This window comes from Mycteria americana, chromosome 11 (genome assembly GCF_035582795.1).
Source record: "Mycteria americana isolate JAX WOST 10 ecotype Jacksonville Zoo and Gardens chromosome 11, USCA_MyAme_1.0, whole genome shotgun sequence".
NCBI lineage: Eukaryota > Metazoa > Chordata > Aves > Ciconiiformes > Ciconiidae > Mycteria > Mycteria americana.
This window is the reverse complement of record NC_134375.1, coordinates 3,193,547-3,213,112: the sequence shown is the minus strand read 5'-3', so window position 1 is coordinate 3,213,112 and position 19,566 is coordinate 3,193,547. Positions and strand designations below refer to the sequence as shown.

Genomic DNA, 19,566 nt, shown 5'->3' with positions numbered 1-19,566 from the left:
TAACAAAAAAACCCCAACAAACCCAAAACAAACAACCCAAAAATCATTGATGTATTGGCTACTGTTCGTCTATCAGTGAAATTCAGCGCATCCTGCATATTTGCTTACCTTAAGCTATTACAGCATCATTTTCAAATGATAAATATGAACTTATATGGCCATAAACATCTTGCAAATCGAACTACATTCACAATAAAGCTTAAAAGGAATGGCTGAGGCTGACTGTCTTACAGAAGTGCCTTTTTAGGAACAAAGGCTTTGAACATCTACATAGCTTCCATCTACTTCTTTGTAAAGCATATGGGAGTTTTGCCTAGTTGAGTAAAACCAATCAAGGCCTTGAATTCACCCCACAGATATGAGAGAATATAACTTACAATAAGTTCTTCCTTTCTTTCTGCAACAACAAAGATATCCGGGTTTCAAAATTACTCATTTTCTTAGAAAAGTATTTTGCATTATTACATTCTAGTACTTGTCCAAAGCACGAAATCACAATTCCTAGGAGAACTGTTTTTACTTTTAACACTATTAAAACATATCTTTTATGCGTTTCTTCAGGAATGGGGGAAGGTGTATGGGACACAAGGACAACCAACACAGGAGGAAAAAAAAAAAAAAGAGTAACAAACCTCAGAAATGCTGATGTATGACTATTATGAACTAAGTTGGTTGCAGGAAAAAAAGGTGTTTTCAGCATCACAACTGAAGTGATGCTGGAAAAGATTTTTCCCAGCTTACAGACATGTTGCCGTTGTCATAAATTAGGTAACAAAGCTCAAATACCTGCTTATCTTGTAGGTCTGAAGAGAGTTCATAGCTCTCAGAAAGTGATCTTGACCTTTTAATAGCTTCTTCCTCCGCTTGTTTTCGCAGTATGGATGTTGAGTGCTGAAGTTTCGGCCTCCGAGATCTTTGTTGCCCAGGGGAGACAGAATACAGCCCGTAAGCAGAATGATCGTAATGGTCTGGACTTAGAGCTGAACTGTGCGTTACAGGTCCTTGATGGTAAGTAGATGGGCTATCCAAAGACGTGCCAGTTTCACTGCTTGGAGCTTCACCCTCAACACTAGACAGAATGAAGAGACAGGAAAATCCTCAGGTGAGCACTGTATACCAAAATTCTCAGCAACAAATAGCATAGTTTTGCTTAGCATCATTTTATGTAGACATCCAGCACATTTTGTTCAAATTCAGATGCAGTTAGTACAGGGTAATGTGGCTTTCATGTCAAACACTGTAGTTTTCACTGTAATCTAAGCAAGTCTCTATTGGTGTTGCAGAGGTCATCTTTAGAGCACAAGTCAAGCAGGAGAATTGACATTTCAAGCATTATTCAACTTCATACAGTAATTACTAATAACATCCTAAATAAGTCACTCAGCAACTACTGTGTAAAATAAATGAAAACTTTTAATTTCTTATAAGACTGCTCATTTCCAAGTTGTTCTACTTCAAAATGACAGATGCTTATTTGTGTCTTTCCTTGCTTTGACAAATAAAAGCAATACTTTCTTACTGTTACATTACAGTTTCACATAAAAGGATTACTTTCACATTACTCAAATTAGAGTTGGGATCTTGTGAGCTACTGTGTTTCTAGAAACTGAAGTTGGGAAAAAGTACCTACAGGAGAAATCTCATTTATTTCTCTGTTAGTGAAAGATTGCTCCCATGGGATACTTTTGGCATGCTTTGTAGTAAAGCATCCCAAGGGATGGTGTTTCTAGCTAATGAAAGCAAAATAGTTACAGGTGGGGAAAACACAATAGGACCTATCTGACAAATAAAGCACTTTGTTTTCACATGAATGCTGTTATTGCTAAGGAATAAAGGAAAGAAAAACACTTTATATTAAAGGACTTGGACACAATAGGAAGCATTTTAAAACTGAGTCCTGGTCAAGGTTTATCCTGAAGGACTGATGACTAGTACTAATTTACAGTAGGGCATTCTCATATTGCAATTGTGTATGCACTTTCACTCTTCCACAGCATGTCTTTTTCATATGTTTCACATAAATACTTACTATCTGCCTCATCCTGTGTACACAGAGCATTGACAGAATAACAAAATGTTACTTTTTTTTAATCACTCAAAAGACTTAGTAAACACTCCATGCATGCATGAATATAAGCATTTGCAGTATTTCCCCTACCTTTTGTTTTAGGAACAGGTACATCCAAACTCTAAAGCAGTAAAATTCCACGTTCCCACCATGCCTTGTATTTCTTATTTTGCTTTCATTCACATGTATACGAACGTAAAAAAGAAAGCTCTCCTGTCGTCTCTCAGAAATGAAATGCTGTGACCCTTGCTGCACACACATACCACAGCAATCCCTTCAATGGTTCAAAGTACAGAGCGATTTCTGAAAGAACTCTCTCCACCAGACCGCAGTGCCAGAAAAGATCAAGGTTAACGCTGGCAAAACTCTCCTAGCTTGAACGGCATGTACTTTTTAAAGCAAAGGAGAAAAAAGCCCCTTAGATTTCTCAAAATGTTTCTATAAACATGTAAAACTGAAAGCAAGTCCTCTTTCTTTGCCCATCAAATATGACTCTACCCGAAAGGTATTTTCAAACATACTTTACCCAAGCTGGAAATATTTTCAGTGTGCACACATCACTTTTTCCAAAAAGGAAGTTGACAGGAAACTAATCCCTTTCCCTCTGTGATACAGCTGGCTTTCAACTTAAAATTATAAATTATCCGGAGTTTTGCTAGTGACATTGAAACTGTGTAACCACCCATTAAAAACAAACAAATCATTCTCTCTAAAGTATCCATTAAAGAAATTACTACAATACTGAACTGCTTCACATTCTGTCTTTAAATAGTAAAATACATTTATCTGTTCTGCTAACTGTGAGGCTGCACTATTTTGTACATCACAGGTTCTTAATTACAAGCTTATTTGTAAAGTGCTTTTCATACAAGTATGGTAAATTTGTTTTTAACAGGAAGTCAGGAATTATCAGTATTTCCCCCTTCTTAGGTTTTTTTGCCTTCCTCGCCCTTAAATTGTGAACTATTTCATAACCCTTCCACATTGATTATAATCTCATGTTGACATTTTAATAATGATACCTTCAATGGATCACTTAACCTTTTCATCAACAAAAAGGGTACTGCCCTAATCAGAAAAAATTGGAAAGGGGTCTGCCCGAGGCTCTGGTTAAAGTTAGGGGTTTCTTCTTTATTTTTAGTTTGTCTTTCATACTTTTTCCAGACACAAATATGATCCTTGACTGACTGAAGTGCTTGATCTCATTTTGCTCATAGGCCTATTCCCTGCCATCACATCTGACCTTTGAAGCAGGGAAGTAATTATCTTTTACAACAGGCAGCCTCCCGCATAACAGTACGACAGCCCTTTAAGCAAACAAGCATGCACAGTCAGCACTGCGTATTTGAAGGCTTTCTCCCATTCAGCTCTTCCTTGTCCGTTAAGAGCAGCTGAAGCTTCGTACGAGTTATTTCACAAAAATGAAACTCCACTGACAAAGAAAAGCAGCTTGCTTCCTCCTTACTACTTTACATACGTTTGGAAAAGAAAAATATTTCAACAAATAGGACTTGTGTGAAGCTTTACGGATGACAAGAAGTATTCCTCCACTATGGAGGAAGTGCACACACAGCGTCGTGGAACAGGAGTGTGGAATTGAGAATCATCCTGCCCGTGTCTATTTTGAAAGACTGTATGCTAAAAAGGGTACCTTTGCTTCAAAACAGACTCAGAACACGAGCCAGTCACTGCAGGGTTACAAGGGCGATTTTTATCTATCCACTTCTTAAAAATGCCAACACAAAAAAATGTCAGGGATTCTGCCCCAGGCTTGCAACAAGAATTAGAGTAAGTCCCCCTATGACTAGGGGAATAGTCAGACACCTCTCTAGCACTACTTCACTTCCAGTAGCCACCGTGCACACACTGTCTTTCTCAGATGGGTGAGAAATTAAGTACATTAAGCATACTGCAAAAAATGGACAGTATAACACTTGACCCAGTCCCAACTGGAACTGGAAAGAACTTATCAGTAAAGGTCTCTGTTTTGAGGCATCTGCCACCTACTATACATGTCCAGTAGAATTACTGATAATTTCAGTGCTTAAAAAAATCTAGTGGACGAATTTGGTTCATCTCTCTGCAATGTGCAATGGCATATTACTAAGGAGACTGGCAATATGTTGGGTATTCCAACTGTGTAAAATTAGGAGAATGCAGAACAGTTGAAATTAACCTTTCATTTTTAGAACTTCGATTGTCTTATCACACTCCTGTTTCAGCAGAAACTAGACGTTCGTTATCTGCCAAGCCAGAAAAAGAGAAAGGTTGCTTGCCAGCATTTTACAAAGAAGCAGAGAATGGAGCAGCTAAAGAGTGAAAACGGAAATTAAATATTTAAAAATTATTAGTGCTATTAATATGACTTTGCATGAACAAAACTTTAAAATGGAACCATGGAAAAACTTTGTTTCTTTGTACATCTAAATTACTTTTTTGAAAGAGTAGCCAGCACTGACTGAATCAGTATTTTATCAGAAATTGACACTGGAAGTTCCTTCCTGCATAAAGCTCAGCTTGTAATACTGTTAAAAAAAAACAAAACACCAAACCCAAAATACCACTGTATCAAGGAACAATAGGGAAGAAGGCTTACAGAAACATGGAAACAGACTGAATACTGTATTTTTAACATATCTCAATGGATCTGTAAAACTATTGGTGAAAAGCAGATCAATTTTACTTTTTCTAATGACTATAAACCAGTACTAAATACCAAACATAGATGGATTCAGGCATTTTCTTTTCTTTGTGTACATATGGTTCTAGACTTCCTGCAAGACCTAAGGCACACACGCTGCAAACACTTAAATTAAAATACATCAGCTGAAGTGACATATGTGCATGCAAGTAGGATCTGTTGGCTTCGTCAGCAGGGCCGTGAGATAAGGGTCATCCCGCAGTGCAGCTAACACTGTATTTACCCATGATGCACACTGTGCTCTAACAGCAACAGAATCAAAGCTCACTGCTCTGTCTGAATCAAAGACTAATACCAATGTGCAGGCCAGGGCTGCCAAAAGCTGCTTTTCTAACTAATTTGCTTAGACGTCAAAGCTGAGTAACACGGTGCATGGCTGTATCTTTGGGCTAAAGTAGCATACAATAGCTCCAAGCTGACAACATGTGAAGTAGACTTTGCTGCTAGCTAGAAAAAGGTCGTGTTTTTTACAGTTATTTCCAGCTATTCAGGTGGTAAGTTCATTTCAAGAATTACCTAATAAGAAAAAGCTCTGTCTCCTCCTTCCCTCTGTCCAATTGCCAAACATAGTTGTGTGGTTAGCCATGACCAAAACAAAACATTTCCTCTCCGGGCATTTTAGCAGCATAAACCTGGTAGGTCTTTTCTTTCCTGTCTCTCATTTTATACCTTCAGTCATTACTTCTGATCACAAAGGCTGTAATTAGTAACCAGTACACTAAAACCACTATCATATTTTAAAACAACATATTATTCAGGATGTTTGAATATCTACTGTTCTTCGATTTATTTTTCATTTTTGTATTCACACCTTCCTTTTCCTTCAAATCTTGCCAAACTATAACCTCAGCAAAACCAAAAATAAGCACAATAAAGACAAAATTTTGAAAAACAACACAACTTCAGCATTTGAGCTTAAAATGGAAACTGGAAAGAGTTCTCAAGACCTAAATTTCGGTAAAGAACAAACCCCAAGCTTTTCCATGAGTACAGACTTACTCGTTCCACTGACAATAATGGCAAAATTATCAGAGAAGCTGCAGGTTTGGATCCATAGACACAAGCATTTACCTCTCAGAGCAACTATACTTACCTCTCAGAGCAACTATACAACTATACTAAAGAAAGAGAGATGATAAACAGAAAAGCATAAATTCCCTTTTTACTGAGGCCTAGTACTTTATCTTTAAAACTACGTGCATGTAAAGAGGAAGTATATAACAATAACATCAGATGCAAGGAATTATTCAGTATTCCCGCTCACTCCAGAAATCTCACTGTTTACAAGTAGTGAAGTGTGCTGGTGCATTTGTAGGACTAAAATACAAAGATAATGAGAGCATATGCTTACAGAAATCATCCAAATGTTCAAACCAGTATGTTGCAGATTTAGTTCGGAACTAAAAGCAACAAAGAAATTCAACATGCTTCTAAATAATGTAAATGCCAAACCAAAACTGCATGCAACATTTTAAAATAGAACCAAAAGACCCTCCCAGCAAAACAGAGTAAATACTTGAGAAATTATTTTACCAACAAACATTCCCTGAAAGCACTAGTTATTTTCATCATTCATTTACAATGGACTTTCAACAGTGTAATATAAAGGCATGAAATTGAAAACAGGTCCTAACAACTGGACGGTACACGCATGAGAACCAATCAGCATTATATTCATCCTGTAAAAAATTTGTTTTGGACAGAAAGAAAAGTATGACAATATAATAAGTTTGTGCTGCTACATCTTAAAGGATTTTTCCACAGCATTTTAGATCCTTAAAGGTATGAATAGAAGTTCAAAGGTACACAGAATAAATTCCTTTTCTTCTAAATTGTGGAAAGTATGCACAAGTATACAAATACAGTAAGAAAAACACATCCAACTTAAAATTCTAGTCAGCACGAGATGATAAAACCACTCAGCTTCGCCATGACACTACAAGTGCTCTGTTCTTTAGGAAGCAGGCAGTTTTTAAAGCATGACTGTGGTAGAGTATCACTTGCCAGAGACAGCAGTCAAGACTCCAGGCAGTCCAAATTCAAATTGAACTTAATGAAGTATTTATATGTTTATTTTATTTGTTGCAACAATGAAACATTTGCATGAGTAGTTCTTCATGAAATTCCTCAATCAAATCCATCCCTTCTCTAACTTGCCTAGTTTTCCCTGAATCCATGTCATTTATTCCCCTCTTCAGGAAAAATGGACGTAAACCTGGTTCCCTTTAAAGTCATATCTACTGATAGAACAATTCAGCAAGCTTTCTTCCTTTGTCCCAGAAACTTTTCCGTCCATAAACATTAACATGATACCTACAGCTGAGGTATCTAGATACCTAGGGACTCTGCCCTATGATTTATGGGATGGATTTAAATGCAAACCAAAGAGTTAAGCTTTTTGCATTAAAACCTCATTTCATATACATGATTCCCAGTAAAACTGCCTCACTCAAAAATAAATATCCTATATAAATAGGCCCAAATGCCCAGGAAGGAAGAAGTGCTATGCATCTGTCTTACACCAACGATCTCTTTTTAAAATTTGGAGGTTAAAAAAAGTCAAACTCTGATCATAACTCCTAATTATAGATACCCGCTTGAAATGGATCCAAATTCTCTACCTAGCTCAAAGAATGCAGACCAGAAGTCGCCCATGGAACTAACTCTGAGTAACAGAGAGAAGCATGATGGCAGCTGCTAGAGCAGCTGATACGGTCAGATACTTCCAACATGAAGCCTGAAAAAAAACCATTTAAATGTCAAAAATGTTTAGGTCAAATCTAGGCATTCCACATAGGAACAAACCTCTACAAAAGCTAATTTCTTGCATATAACTTTGTCTTTACAAGTGCAGCGAAGTCCTAATTTGAATGTGAACTTTTAAATGGCAATTACAAACATAACACTGCTAACTAAAACTATAGCTCCCCATACACAACTTAATCTGAACATAAGCATTCATTTGACACAAGGGTACACCCCACTGCTTCAAAGTTGGCTTACATTTCAGTACCTGTGGTGCTTTCTGCTATTAACTAGGAGGTGTATTTAATTAAAGCTCTGATGTATGTATTGTATTATCTCAAATTACTCTCCACAAAAAGTTCTTAAAGTAAGTTCTTAAAATGCAAAACTAGCCATACATAGTTCGTATAAGCTAGGTTTTTTAGCATTTTTCTCCCCATCCTCCCCCCCTCAATATTCCCCAATGGAGTGAGAACATGTGAGCAGAAGTATATTATTAGTACAATTTGCAACAGATTAGAATCTAGTTCTTATTGCCATGTCTGTTTTGTACTGTATAGTAAACAAAAGTCAATTATATTAAGAACTTACACAAATCCCCAAATTCAATAAATGCAATAACATTAACAAACCAATCTACTTTCAAATATACCCTGTCAAAAGTTCAAAGCCATTACGATGGACAACAGTATTCACAGGCACTGACAAAAGCTTTGATCCACAAAAGAAATATTGACCAACTTGTTTTACTCAGAATGCACTCTGAATTCAGCTGTTTCTGTTAAAAACAAATGAAACCTTTGAATGCACATCAAAGTAATGTCCCAGGTAATTCATCTTACTGAAGTTAAATATAATTGCAAGAAAAATCCAGACAAAATTTGCATGTGTCTCAGAAGCAAACACTAACAAAGCAACCGCTTCATTCTGTAATGTTCTGTGTAATAGACTGCCAATAACAGCTAGCTTAAGTTAAAACACAGTCTGATGACCATTGACAGAGCGACCGGAGTTCCACAGACAAGTACCACTATGTACACTGCAAACTTTCATTTACTCTCTGGTCCAAGTCCTGGATTCAAAATTACAGAAAAACCCCAACATCTACTCACTTGGACACTACCAAGCCATAAAAGGTAGTGTCCTTTGTTAACACAAAAGTTAACAAAAATGTTTTTTAAAAAAGGGCATTTTGACCCACACTCTTATGCGCCATTAGTAGTAGCGGAGAGCAGGGGAAGAAAGATGAGAGATTATTTTCTCCGTGCCAAAACAGAATGTAGGAATTATTGAACTGTCTCTACGGAAATGCAGATGCACACAAGCAAGATGAAGAGAGAACCAAACAAAAATTGACCCAACTTCTCCATTTTAGGGAACAACCTTTATAATAGATACAAGAACTAATAATATCCATTTGAAAAGAGCTTACTTGAGATTATCTTCAGCTTCCAAGGAGGAGAAGGAAGGTTAAACACCTCACACATCACCTTTGTCAAAGTCGAACAGTGGCAGCATATTGCCTAGCAGACGTAAGTATTTATTACAGAAAGGTTGAATAAATCCACCAACCAACCCTCACCCATTTAATGCCTGATGAAGCCTATCTGCTAAAGGCAAAGCTGTATTTTATTTTCATTATTTAGCAGCTGGAAAGTAAAAAAGGAGACTGACAGCATCAACAGAACTTGAGTACAGCCCACAAATGTTAACCTCTATCTCAGGTAAAGACAGAACAACATTCTCTGCTAATCTGCATTAATCATCACCCAGATATGTTTATTCAGCAATGACCACATTCCATACTTCAAACTCTTTAAAAAATGGATAAAATATTATTAAAAGATGACTATGGTCATAATTTGAGGCTTGTAGCTGGAGGAAGAGTTCTCAAATTTATCAGCCCGATTTTTAGAATTTTTAGAGGGTTTTTTATGGCCAGCTCATTCTCTTGATGTGTCAGCATACAACATACTAACATCAGAAAATGTCATGGATGCTTCAAAAGGATGCTTACCTTCTTGTAGGGACTAAAGCTAAAAATTTTTAAGTGTAACTGTGGTATCTGTGAAGGTCTACCTACCACTGCAGACTTTGTCCTGTTCCTCCTATGTAAACTCTTACAGAATAGGATAAGCTTCTGTGGAGTTTCTTAATTCAGCTGTGGCAGAATTTGACCTCAACTATTTATTATTTATCCAGAGATATCATTCAGCAGCTGGAATCCTCTTATTTAGCATATCTACACCACATACGACATGTATTTAAGATAGGAAGATATTAATACACATTCTACCATTTATATCATGACATGACCTTTACACAATGCTAATTTTAAAAAGGAAGATATAGTTTCTGCAGCTGAGAAAAAACTGATTTGCACGCACAGCTGAAGCAGCATTTGATACAATGCAAAAATCCTTGGTGTCCTATACCAGTCATCCTTGTATTTCACCTCTGTTGTGGCTTCAGCTGTTGTGTCAAGCCCACCAGAGGAAGAGGTGATACAGAATGGCACTGCTGAGAAACCAGCTTGCTGGCAATTAGGTTCTGTAAGAGACTAAATACTCGTTTCCTCTCCCTATTCAGTCCTTGGTGGGTAATACTCTTCTTTCCTCTCTTATATACTGTATATCATATAAACATGAATTAGTTTAAAGATCCTTAACGAAATCCTGTTTACTGAGTAAATAAAATGTTTCAGGCATTGAAATTTCATACCTAGAACAAAACTATATTCTCCTCTTAGATCAAATATACTTGATCATTTGACTCATTTTAAGGTTTTGCCCCTTTACTATTTGAAATAATTACAAATAAGATGCAGTATAGAGAACTGGGAACAATTTTTGAGTAGGCCAGCCTTTCCCTTCAGGTATGTCTGTGTGCCTGGGCAGAGGGAAATTAAGAATCATCATAAACCAAAGAGCATGCAGATGGTCCATGCAGCACAAATGACAACAAAACCATCCTTTTGTATTGGACACTATATCGGGTAAAGTCACAGATCACATCACAACTGTATTCATTTAGGCCACATTTTCACTTAAGCAGCAAATGAACGTTATACAAAAAGACCTATTTAAAACAACCAAGGGATTCTATTTCAATTAGTTAATAATATATTGTTATTCCATAATGAGGTGTGCTTTAAAACAATGTCACTGGTAAACATGAAATACTTTGTTCTCTCACTTGGATTTAAGTAGGTGGCTAAAGTTCTCCCACTTTTAGAATCAGAAAGAAAGGGATTGTTCAACTTTTAGTGGTTGCTTGACTTTTCTCTGAAGTTACAGATAAACTTCATAAGGTTATACAGTAACGTACTTAATAAAGCCAATCTTAAAGGAGGATGGACTGTTAAAAGTCTGATCAGAGAAAGGCCTTTTACTGATCTAACTGAATCTAGAAGTATATATGATATAAAAGTATCACTCAGTCTTAAACACTGCACAAACCCTGCATTTTGACTGCCAACTACTTCGTGCCAAGTCTAAAAAAAACCACCCAAAAGACAAAGAAACCCTTCTAGTTTTCTTCTAAGGGAGAACAATGTAATTTCGATATGCATAAACGCAAAGAGGCACGGCGAAACTCTCACCAGGTAGGAAAGAAAATGGATGAGAACACAGAACCCTTGTTTCTGCTTTCTGTGAAGTTGAGAGCATTGCTACCGAGTCAGTGAGAATGGGAACTGGCCTTGAGCATCCTGCATGCACTGAGAGAGGTCTGTGTTGTAACTTACCGGAACAGAATAGCTGCTAACCAGTCTTTAATCACAGGCATCCTCATAAAAATGAGATTTTTATCCTCTGCAACACACACCCAAGGTTTATATCAAAGTGTACAGAACATAATGTTTAAGGAAACAAAACTGTAAGAGATCTTTTGTTGGAAGTATGGAGTTTGGTGGAAAAGAAAATGTTTTAAATGTTACTTAAATTCAAGGCAATGTGTTCAAATGCAGAAGAGATTTGCAGACATACTCAGAAAGATATTCCGTGTCTTACTATGTGTAAATCTTCACTCTTAGGACAAATGAGATCTCAGAAGATTGCTTACAACCTCTAAATCAGTTAAAGAGCTGACAGATGCTTTTTCTCATTCACAAACTTCCTTCCTTTTACATTTCCTCTCCATTACGCTGAGTCTATATATTTTATAGTTCTTTCTCTGTTAGTGAGGAATTAAATGTAGGCTTTCAGTAGGACTTCTGACCCACCTCACTGATCACAACAACAAAGTAACACAGGTAGCAATTCCTGTCTTGGAAACCTATAGATGCTATTTCAGAGCTTACTATAAGCCAAGAACTTTCTCCTTACAAAGCTTATCTATTATCAAATTTTAAGACCTGCTCTATGTTCTAAATAATTTATTAGCTCCTTCCAATCAGTACCTAAAAATAGAGGATTTACTGCACATACACAGAATGAGAGTAATAATTAGGTTGTACTGCAGCATGTAGCAGTTTCATTTCGATGCAGCACACAGATGCCCAGTATGGCTCTGCAACCCTGGCTCCCAGAAGCATCGACAATCTGCACTGATTTCTGCTGATACAGCTTGCTTTAGCTGGCGGCTGCACGTGAGGCTGATCAACCGCAAAAGAACGTCAGGTCTAAAATACAGAACTCGTATCATTCTTAGAATTTATAGACTCTTTACCACGACTTAAGTCATAGATCTTTCCATAATGGAAAATGGTCTTTTGGGGCAAGAGTAGAAATCCAATTCCTGAAAACAGGGGTCACCATTCTGTGAACTGAAAATGAAATACTGTGCAAAGATAGATTTTGAAAATGTCAACCAAAGACAGTCAGAAATGGTCTTGTGTAACATGCTGCACTGTGGCTGCACAGGAAAACCTGAAATACTTCTTTTCTTCTAGGCTAACCTAATCAAAAACATCTTAATCACATTTTAATAAGAAAAAAGAATCCAAGATTGCCAACACGTTGTCACCATTTGGGACAATTTCCAATAAAAGCTGGGCAATCCTCTGTTCTCTCTCAATTTCCCAAAGCATTAACTACTAGTATTAATAGGAAACTATTAGCTGTAAAGTCCCATTCTCCCAAAACTTGAAGCATTAGAATCAGCTTCTTCTTGAAACTAGTTTCTACTAAATGCTCCATATCACTAGTATCTTCTAAACAAGGCTCACAGAATAAAATATAAGAAAAGAATATATAAGCAACAATAATGAACTGTCTGTCTTTCAAGAATCTAAGAACAGCTGAAAATATTATCTAACATTCAACACCCTGTGAAATGGTGTTAACTTCAAAGCATGAGAATCACCCCAGACACCTCTAGAATGGAAATTCAACAGCTGTTTCACAGCACATTGCAATAAAGCAGAACCACCTAAGAAAGAAAAATAAAGATAAGTTTTATTCCCAATTGAAAGTGCAGAGGGAAGTTAGATTGAGAGAAAAGCTGTTATTCAGCTGACACATGACGAGAAAGTCAGGGGTTGATACAGGCCTGTTCTGTTCTGTGTACTATTAGGCCCCTAGGAACTGCAGCTGGATCAGGAACACTGCTGTCTGTCTCATTTGAATGATGATTTCCTCAGCACAACCTCCCCAAACAATAAGGGAAACCCTGTCTTTGGTATTAAATTTAAAGGCAGGAGCGCTTCCAACTAAATCATCCATCCCTTCCTGAAGATTTTTCCTTGGAGTTCTGTGCAAGTACTGACATGGCCTACCTCACCTTGACTCGTGAAAACTGAAAGGATCACAACTATAATCGTTACAGCTGTAGGCTACACTAAAAAGAATACACTAAACTCAAGTTAAATACAGTCCAACGTACAGCTGTCTAAGCTACAACACCCATAGCCACTGCTGTATTTAACTCTCCATGCCAACTGAGATTGAGTTTGGTCCGTTCTACTATAAAGGTGGGGAGTGAAAACTAAATTAAAGTAAAATTGTGAACTTTCCTGTAATGCAGCTTTAGGACTGGCTGTAAACATACCCTGCAACAGAAAATCCATCAGGTTTGCATCCTTGCTTCCCTTATGCTGCATAAAGATGAGCGGAAAGGTCACGTATATATCAACAAACAGAAGGAAGTTAGTTTTCTTTCTCTCTGTTCTTACCAAAACATTTAAACTCATGATACATCCATCCTTGTTAATCTGGTGAATTTCAGAGGTGACTGACATTTTTTGGACTAAACAATGCAAGTACCCCTCAAAACAAGCTTAGGGTTCTTTTTCTATTGCCCTGCCCTGTATATAGCCACTTACGTAAAACGAAGCCAAATCATAACTGTTGCATTTTGTTTATGCTCGCACAACATAAGGCAACAGGGAATTGGGTCCTTTGTTTTTAAGCACAACTTTAACTTGGATGACACTGAACTACTGAAAGAATCTGATTAACAGATATACTACATCAATTTCCTGTATTAAAGGCTATCAAAGCCATCATTCTACTTTTCTGCTTCTCCCACAGGGACAAAAGGGTTTGATTTTTTTATCATACCAAAGCTTGGCTTTTTTACTTTATTTTTATTAAAGACAACTTTACAATAATTTTATGAAAATGTTTCTAGTCTTTTGTCTATTGTAAGGAAGCAAAAGAAGATTTATTTAGCTAAATTTGCAGTCCCCTTTAACGTAATACTAGGGCTTTGTGCTACAGTGGATTAAAGCAGCATCTGTTCTCTGGAAACCTGGAGTCAAATCACAGCAGTGCAGTAAACTCGCCATCTCTGCCTGCACCCTAACTAGAATCGTCCTTCCTCCAAATAAAATTCAGATGAATTCCTGAAAGACACAAGAAGGGCCATGTAACTAAAATATTTCTGGTTAAGAAGTCTTGCTAAAAGCCCATGATCAGTAACTATTTCTGCACAACAAAGATGTATGAATTAAACAAAACCTGTATTTACATAAGTTTTGACATAAAACAACAATATACAGGATGCTAAAAATGAACTTCCACATCCAGGGCCTGATTCTGCTCTTATAACTACACAGTCTTGTTAGACAACAGAAATGAAGCAGCAAAATTGGGAATACGAATTTGGCCTGTGGCCCATACTCTGTTTAAACATAAATGAAATCTAAACAAAGCACAGTTAACAACAATGCACCAAGACACTTTCTCCCCAAACCCATGATTCACCTCTTCATAATTCCAGTTACTCTGCTGATCAGACAGTGTCTGGGTTAAGGGCACATCCTCATATATTTAATGTAACAAATACAGCAATCAGGACTTCATCTTGATTACAGTTTCTGAGGTCTCACGCAGTTCTGTTATTAAATAAACATAAAAAGCAATAATTGATTGACAGCTACTGTGATTAAAATATGCCTGGTTCTGAAATTAGTGATAAAATTGCTATCGATTCTGACAGAAAAAGAACTACATAAATGCTGAAAGAGCAAGAAAATTGCATCCTTAATGTCCTTCATAAATTATGGTAAATCCTTGCAATGCTCAAAGCAACAAAGTGGGGTTTTTGTCCTCAAATTGTGGTCCTTCAAAATTTTTTTAAAAAATACAATATTCAAAAATACAACAGCTTGAACCACTCCTTTGCACCTGTCAGAATCAGGCAGGAACTGGAAGCTGCACAGGTTTACAACAAAGAGGGTGCATTAGTCTGGATCTTGAGATTCTATGTGGATAATATCCTAGTGGATAATTTCCAGGACATCTCTATGGCATTAATATTTCCAAAATAAAGCTGCCCTGATAGCAGGCTAAATCCAATTTTACTCATTGAGAGTCACACAGCTCAGGCTATAAAGTTAAGGCAATGCAGTATGAATTTCAACTGGAACACCACACAGTAGGCAAAAGGACAGGTTTTACTAGGAAAGCAGTATCTCACTTCTGGCACTCTTGTTTCCCAGTGTTCTGCTAGAGATGCCTGAAGTCTGAGCATCAGTGGTGTTAAACATCAAGAAGCACAACTGAAATATGTGAGGAGATGTTAAATACCTACAGGTAGCATCTCCACAAGTGTTGAATTTGGTTCAGGATGACACCTTGCATCCACCAACTGGCTACTTTTAGGCCAGCTTTTATAATTCACAGCTACTTCTTATTGGTGTTCAGGGCAAATACAGTTTACAAGCATAATTAGAATAATCACATAAGTGTGCTAATCAGCTACACAATTATGAGATTTTCCTCTTCAGAAAGTTTGATCCTTGAATTGCCATCTTTGTACTTCAGAGAAAACATGATCAGTATAAAGGTAAACTGTTCTTTCAAAGTAGTTGTTCCACCTGAAGTCCTAGCACCTAACCTCTAGATCCTCAATGGCACAAAACAATCCCAGCCTCCAAGTGATGGAAGAGTATTCTCACGAAGACTAAATATTTGGAGGAATACTTTCCACAGCCATACAAATAGAAACACAATTCTCTTGAGAGAATTTTCATTTTGCAAATATGAAATGGTCACAGGATGAGAAAAACCATGTAAGGCCATGGGGCTGTCTACCCCAAGAAATCACTTCCCAGTTCTCAAGAGGAACACCCTACCAACTGCTAGTGAAGACACCTTCTCTGGCAGAGAAGGACTGCTTGCCCAGCAGTCACTCACTGTGCCAATCCCTAGCAACCTTCTGATATAGATTTGTAACAAGAACAACAAATCAGTTACTGTTCAACATGGTATTTGTAGTTTTCAGATGAAAAACTGAATCCTGGGGTTTCCTTACCTGAAAGTTGCAAATTATTCAATGAAAGTGAATTGCAAATTGTTTATTAACTGTACCAGGATTCCCAGAGAGCTTCTAAAGGGGCAAAGAAACAACTAAACACTGTTGATATGCTGAGCGCTATAATTTCCACTGGTTAGCTCCAGATCTTTTACTACAGTTAGTATCTTTGGTGATGATGAATTATTTCAGATTAGTAGAAATAGGAAAAAAATGGACAATAGCTGACTTCACACGTGAAACCTCAACACTGAGCACCTATTTAACTAAGAGGAAAAAAACCCAGCTGACTACTATGTAACAGTACTCTCAGTATCTGCAACTTCAAGAACTAGAACAGGACATCACAACAACAAAACAAATCTGGTACAAAAGTATAAGTAAAATGGGAAACGGGTCATTTTATTCAGCACAGCTTAAGTTCTCCCACAGCACTAGATAGATGTAATGAATTCTGTGTTTATATAAAGGATATCTGCTACAAGAACAGACACAGTTAAATACAACCACCCAAACTAAATACTCAGCAATTCCTCTTTTAACACATCAGGCAGAATAATCAAGTTTAACTGAAAGGAAGTGCATAGCAATGTGCAAATAGAGGAAAACAGTCTGAAACAATGACCGAATAGCAAAATGTAACTGTGTGAACACAGGCAAATCTGTCACTAAAGCAACATTTACAAATTATGTTTTGTAGCAAGCCATGCAAACGTAGTATCACTTATGCAAACATTGCCAATGCCATACAGTAAACTTACAAGCTCAACTTTATTATTTTCCATAAGTGTAAAAATGGGCTTAAGGATTATTAATGTGTGACTAAACTGTACTATAAAACATTTTTATCAAAAAACATTTTTCCTTTCTTTTCCAGAAAGGACACTGTTGCATTCATATGTAGTTACACTGAATCTAGTCACTTCCTCCTTTTATATTTTGCCACACATGCACACACCCAATTTAAGGTGTTGCCTATCTTTATTTAAATCAAATATTTCTTTAACAGTCGATCAGCTCAGAATTTCACCAAATTATTTGGTGGAATAAACTTTCATGATGCATCGGAGATAATTTTATTTTGCAAGTGCACTTGCCGGGATAACTATTTTAGTCTATCATAATCTACATATAACATTGCACAAGAAAAACTAGTTTCTACACCTAGTTTTCAAGTGGCTCATATAACAGAGTAGTGTCCTTTTGTAATTTTGACACGTTATTTTAGTAATTAACAACAACATCATAACAAGAGAGACTGACACATTAACATGATAAATCCCGTTTTCTGTTTTTCTTGCATCAGTTATTCTGTATCCCTACATTAAAGGCCTTTGAACTAAACTTTTTTTCTTTTCTTTCTTTTTTTGGCTGAGGCTATGAGTCGCAAATGACAATTTACGCTAAGCAGTATCACTGAACTTACCGCACCTGCCCACGCTGACAGGTACACCACCAGCTCTCCTGGTCTCCCCGGTCGCTCTCGGACACCGGGAACAGCATGTACCGAGCTCTGAAGCAGAACTCGCCGCTTGTTTGACGCCAGTCATGTGATTTCTTGCACTATATCAAACTCAATGAAAAGAAGTGTTTTCATGCTTGTGTACACACATGCGCGTATCACAGCGGCAATGCACACGCTAAGTCGGATCACATCCTAACAGCACCCTTCTCAAAAGCTTCAGACGGTTTTATACTTTGCCTGCCACCGACTAGCAACAATAGATGTACAGGTCCACTTTTGATAGCACATTTAAACGACTACGATTTCAAAGTTACGTCCCTATTAGACAGCCGGCACTGCAGTTCTTCCCCGCTCCCCGACCCAGGACATAAGCTCCCGAGCAGTACGATCGCCACAAAGCCGCCGCCGGCTGCGACCGCCGTGCGTTCACGATCACTGCGAACTTCGCAGCACCTCAGAGACAAAGGGGGTAACCCCAGCGGCAAGCCGGGCCCCCTCTCAGCTGGGAGCGGCTCTGGGCTGCCGCTCCACCCGGCTTCCCCCAGTTACAACTTCCCGCAACGGCGATCGGCGAGGCCGGGCAGCGAGGGAGCGGAGCCCTTTGTGTGACAGGACGGGGCTCCCGCCGAGCAGGGCCGGGAAGGGCGCCCGGGGACCCCCTTCCCAACCCCCGGCAGGGCTTACCAGCTGTCAAGCTCCAGCTCCAGCAACGACTGGGTCCTCTCCGAACTGCAGTGCAGGCACCACATGGCTGGGCCGAAGTCGCAGGCGGGGAGCTCCGCGCCGCCACCATAGCCGCCCCTCAGGCCGCCCCGCCCCCGCGCCCGCTCCCCTCAGCGGCCGCGCACAGCTCGGTGCCGGGGGGGGGAAGAGCGCGTGCCCGCCCGCGCGCACGCGCAGGGGACGGTTTCCCGGGGAACGCGAGGCGCCAACGGCCGCGGCGCGCGCGCCGACCGCTCTCCTCACGGCAGCCGCCTCACGGCCCGCACCGTGCCGGGGACCCTTTGGGCCGGCTCCGGCGGGCACCGAAGGGCAGCGGTCAGGTACCGCCCGAGGCCCTTCCAGAGATTAAAAAACCTAGAGCGCTGCGCGTGCCTAATTAAAACCAGAACCCTATTAATTACACGTAAAGTGCCTGGCTCCAGGACCCGCAACAGACCTCACCCGGAGAACTCCTCGGCAGCCAGGGTGAAGTTTTAAAATAGGCGCTGGGGACTTTTAAAACAAGACGCCTTCAGAGCAAAGGCGCTGGTCAAGATTCAGAATTTATTTTTATATAGGTGGAGGAGTGTCCAACTGTTTTTGGTTCTGCTTAAAAAAAAAATCCAATTATGTTTTAAATTATTTTAAGTGAAAAAGTATACGTAGACACTGGAGGCATCTGAGGAAGAACTCCCTCTGATGAAGGGTGTGGCTGCATTTTGTCGAAGGCTTCTGCCAGCCACACGGAAACTCCCAGACATGTCCGTGGAAAGAGCAACACAAAATAGCAAAGCTAAAAATATTTCAGATGCACCAGAATAAGAATGCGAAGAAAGAATTTAGCTTGTTAAAAAACCCCTGACTGGAGGCAGCGGCAGCAGCTGTGCTGGCAGCAAATATTCCAGCTCCTTCTCCCTACACTTATTCCCAGGCACACAACCAGGTGAGGAAATTGAGCACTCCTGTCAACATCACGCACATGCAGAACAACAACATCTGAACTTCCCTGTTGTTGTTCTGAACATTAGCACAATAATCCAAATCCTGTTTACTTTCCATAGCACATTGGTTTTGTATGCATTACGCTAGTATGCGATGGTTTGAGGTTCGTGATTGCAAGGCAGAATGTGAACTGGTGCTGCAAAACGTACGGAAAGCAAACGCACACAACGTAGTAATACATTAAGT

At 38.8% G+C, this 19,566-nt stretch overlaps 1 protein-coding gene across 7 annotated transcripts in view; it reads right to left on the bottom strand.

Annotated features, from left to right (window-relative positions):
- The window catches only part of IQSEC1 (IQ motif and Sec7 domain ArfGEF 1), a 150,518-nt gene that overhangs the window by 48,141 nt on the left and 82,811 nt on the right, over window positions 1-19,566 (bottom strand). For 3 of the 7 annotated variants that reach the window (XM_075514290.1, XM_075514293.1, XM_075514297.1), the window contains exons 1-2: window positions 17,638-17,754; window positions 787-1,069 (exon numbers count right to left, since the gene is read on the bottom strand). In XM_075514290.1, coding sequence (XP_075370405.1) covers window positions 787-1,069; window positions 17,638-17,714 — 360 coding nt within the window. In that variant the 5' untranslated portion in view covers window positions 17,715-17,754. Of the gene's footprint in view, window positions 1-786; window positions 1,070-17,637; window positions 17,755-18,360; window positions 18,513-19,566 lie in introns of those variants that run through there. The other 4 variants (XM_075514294.1, XM_075514295.1, XM_075514291.1 and 1 more) reach the window with 2 other exon arrangements.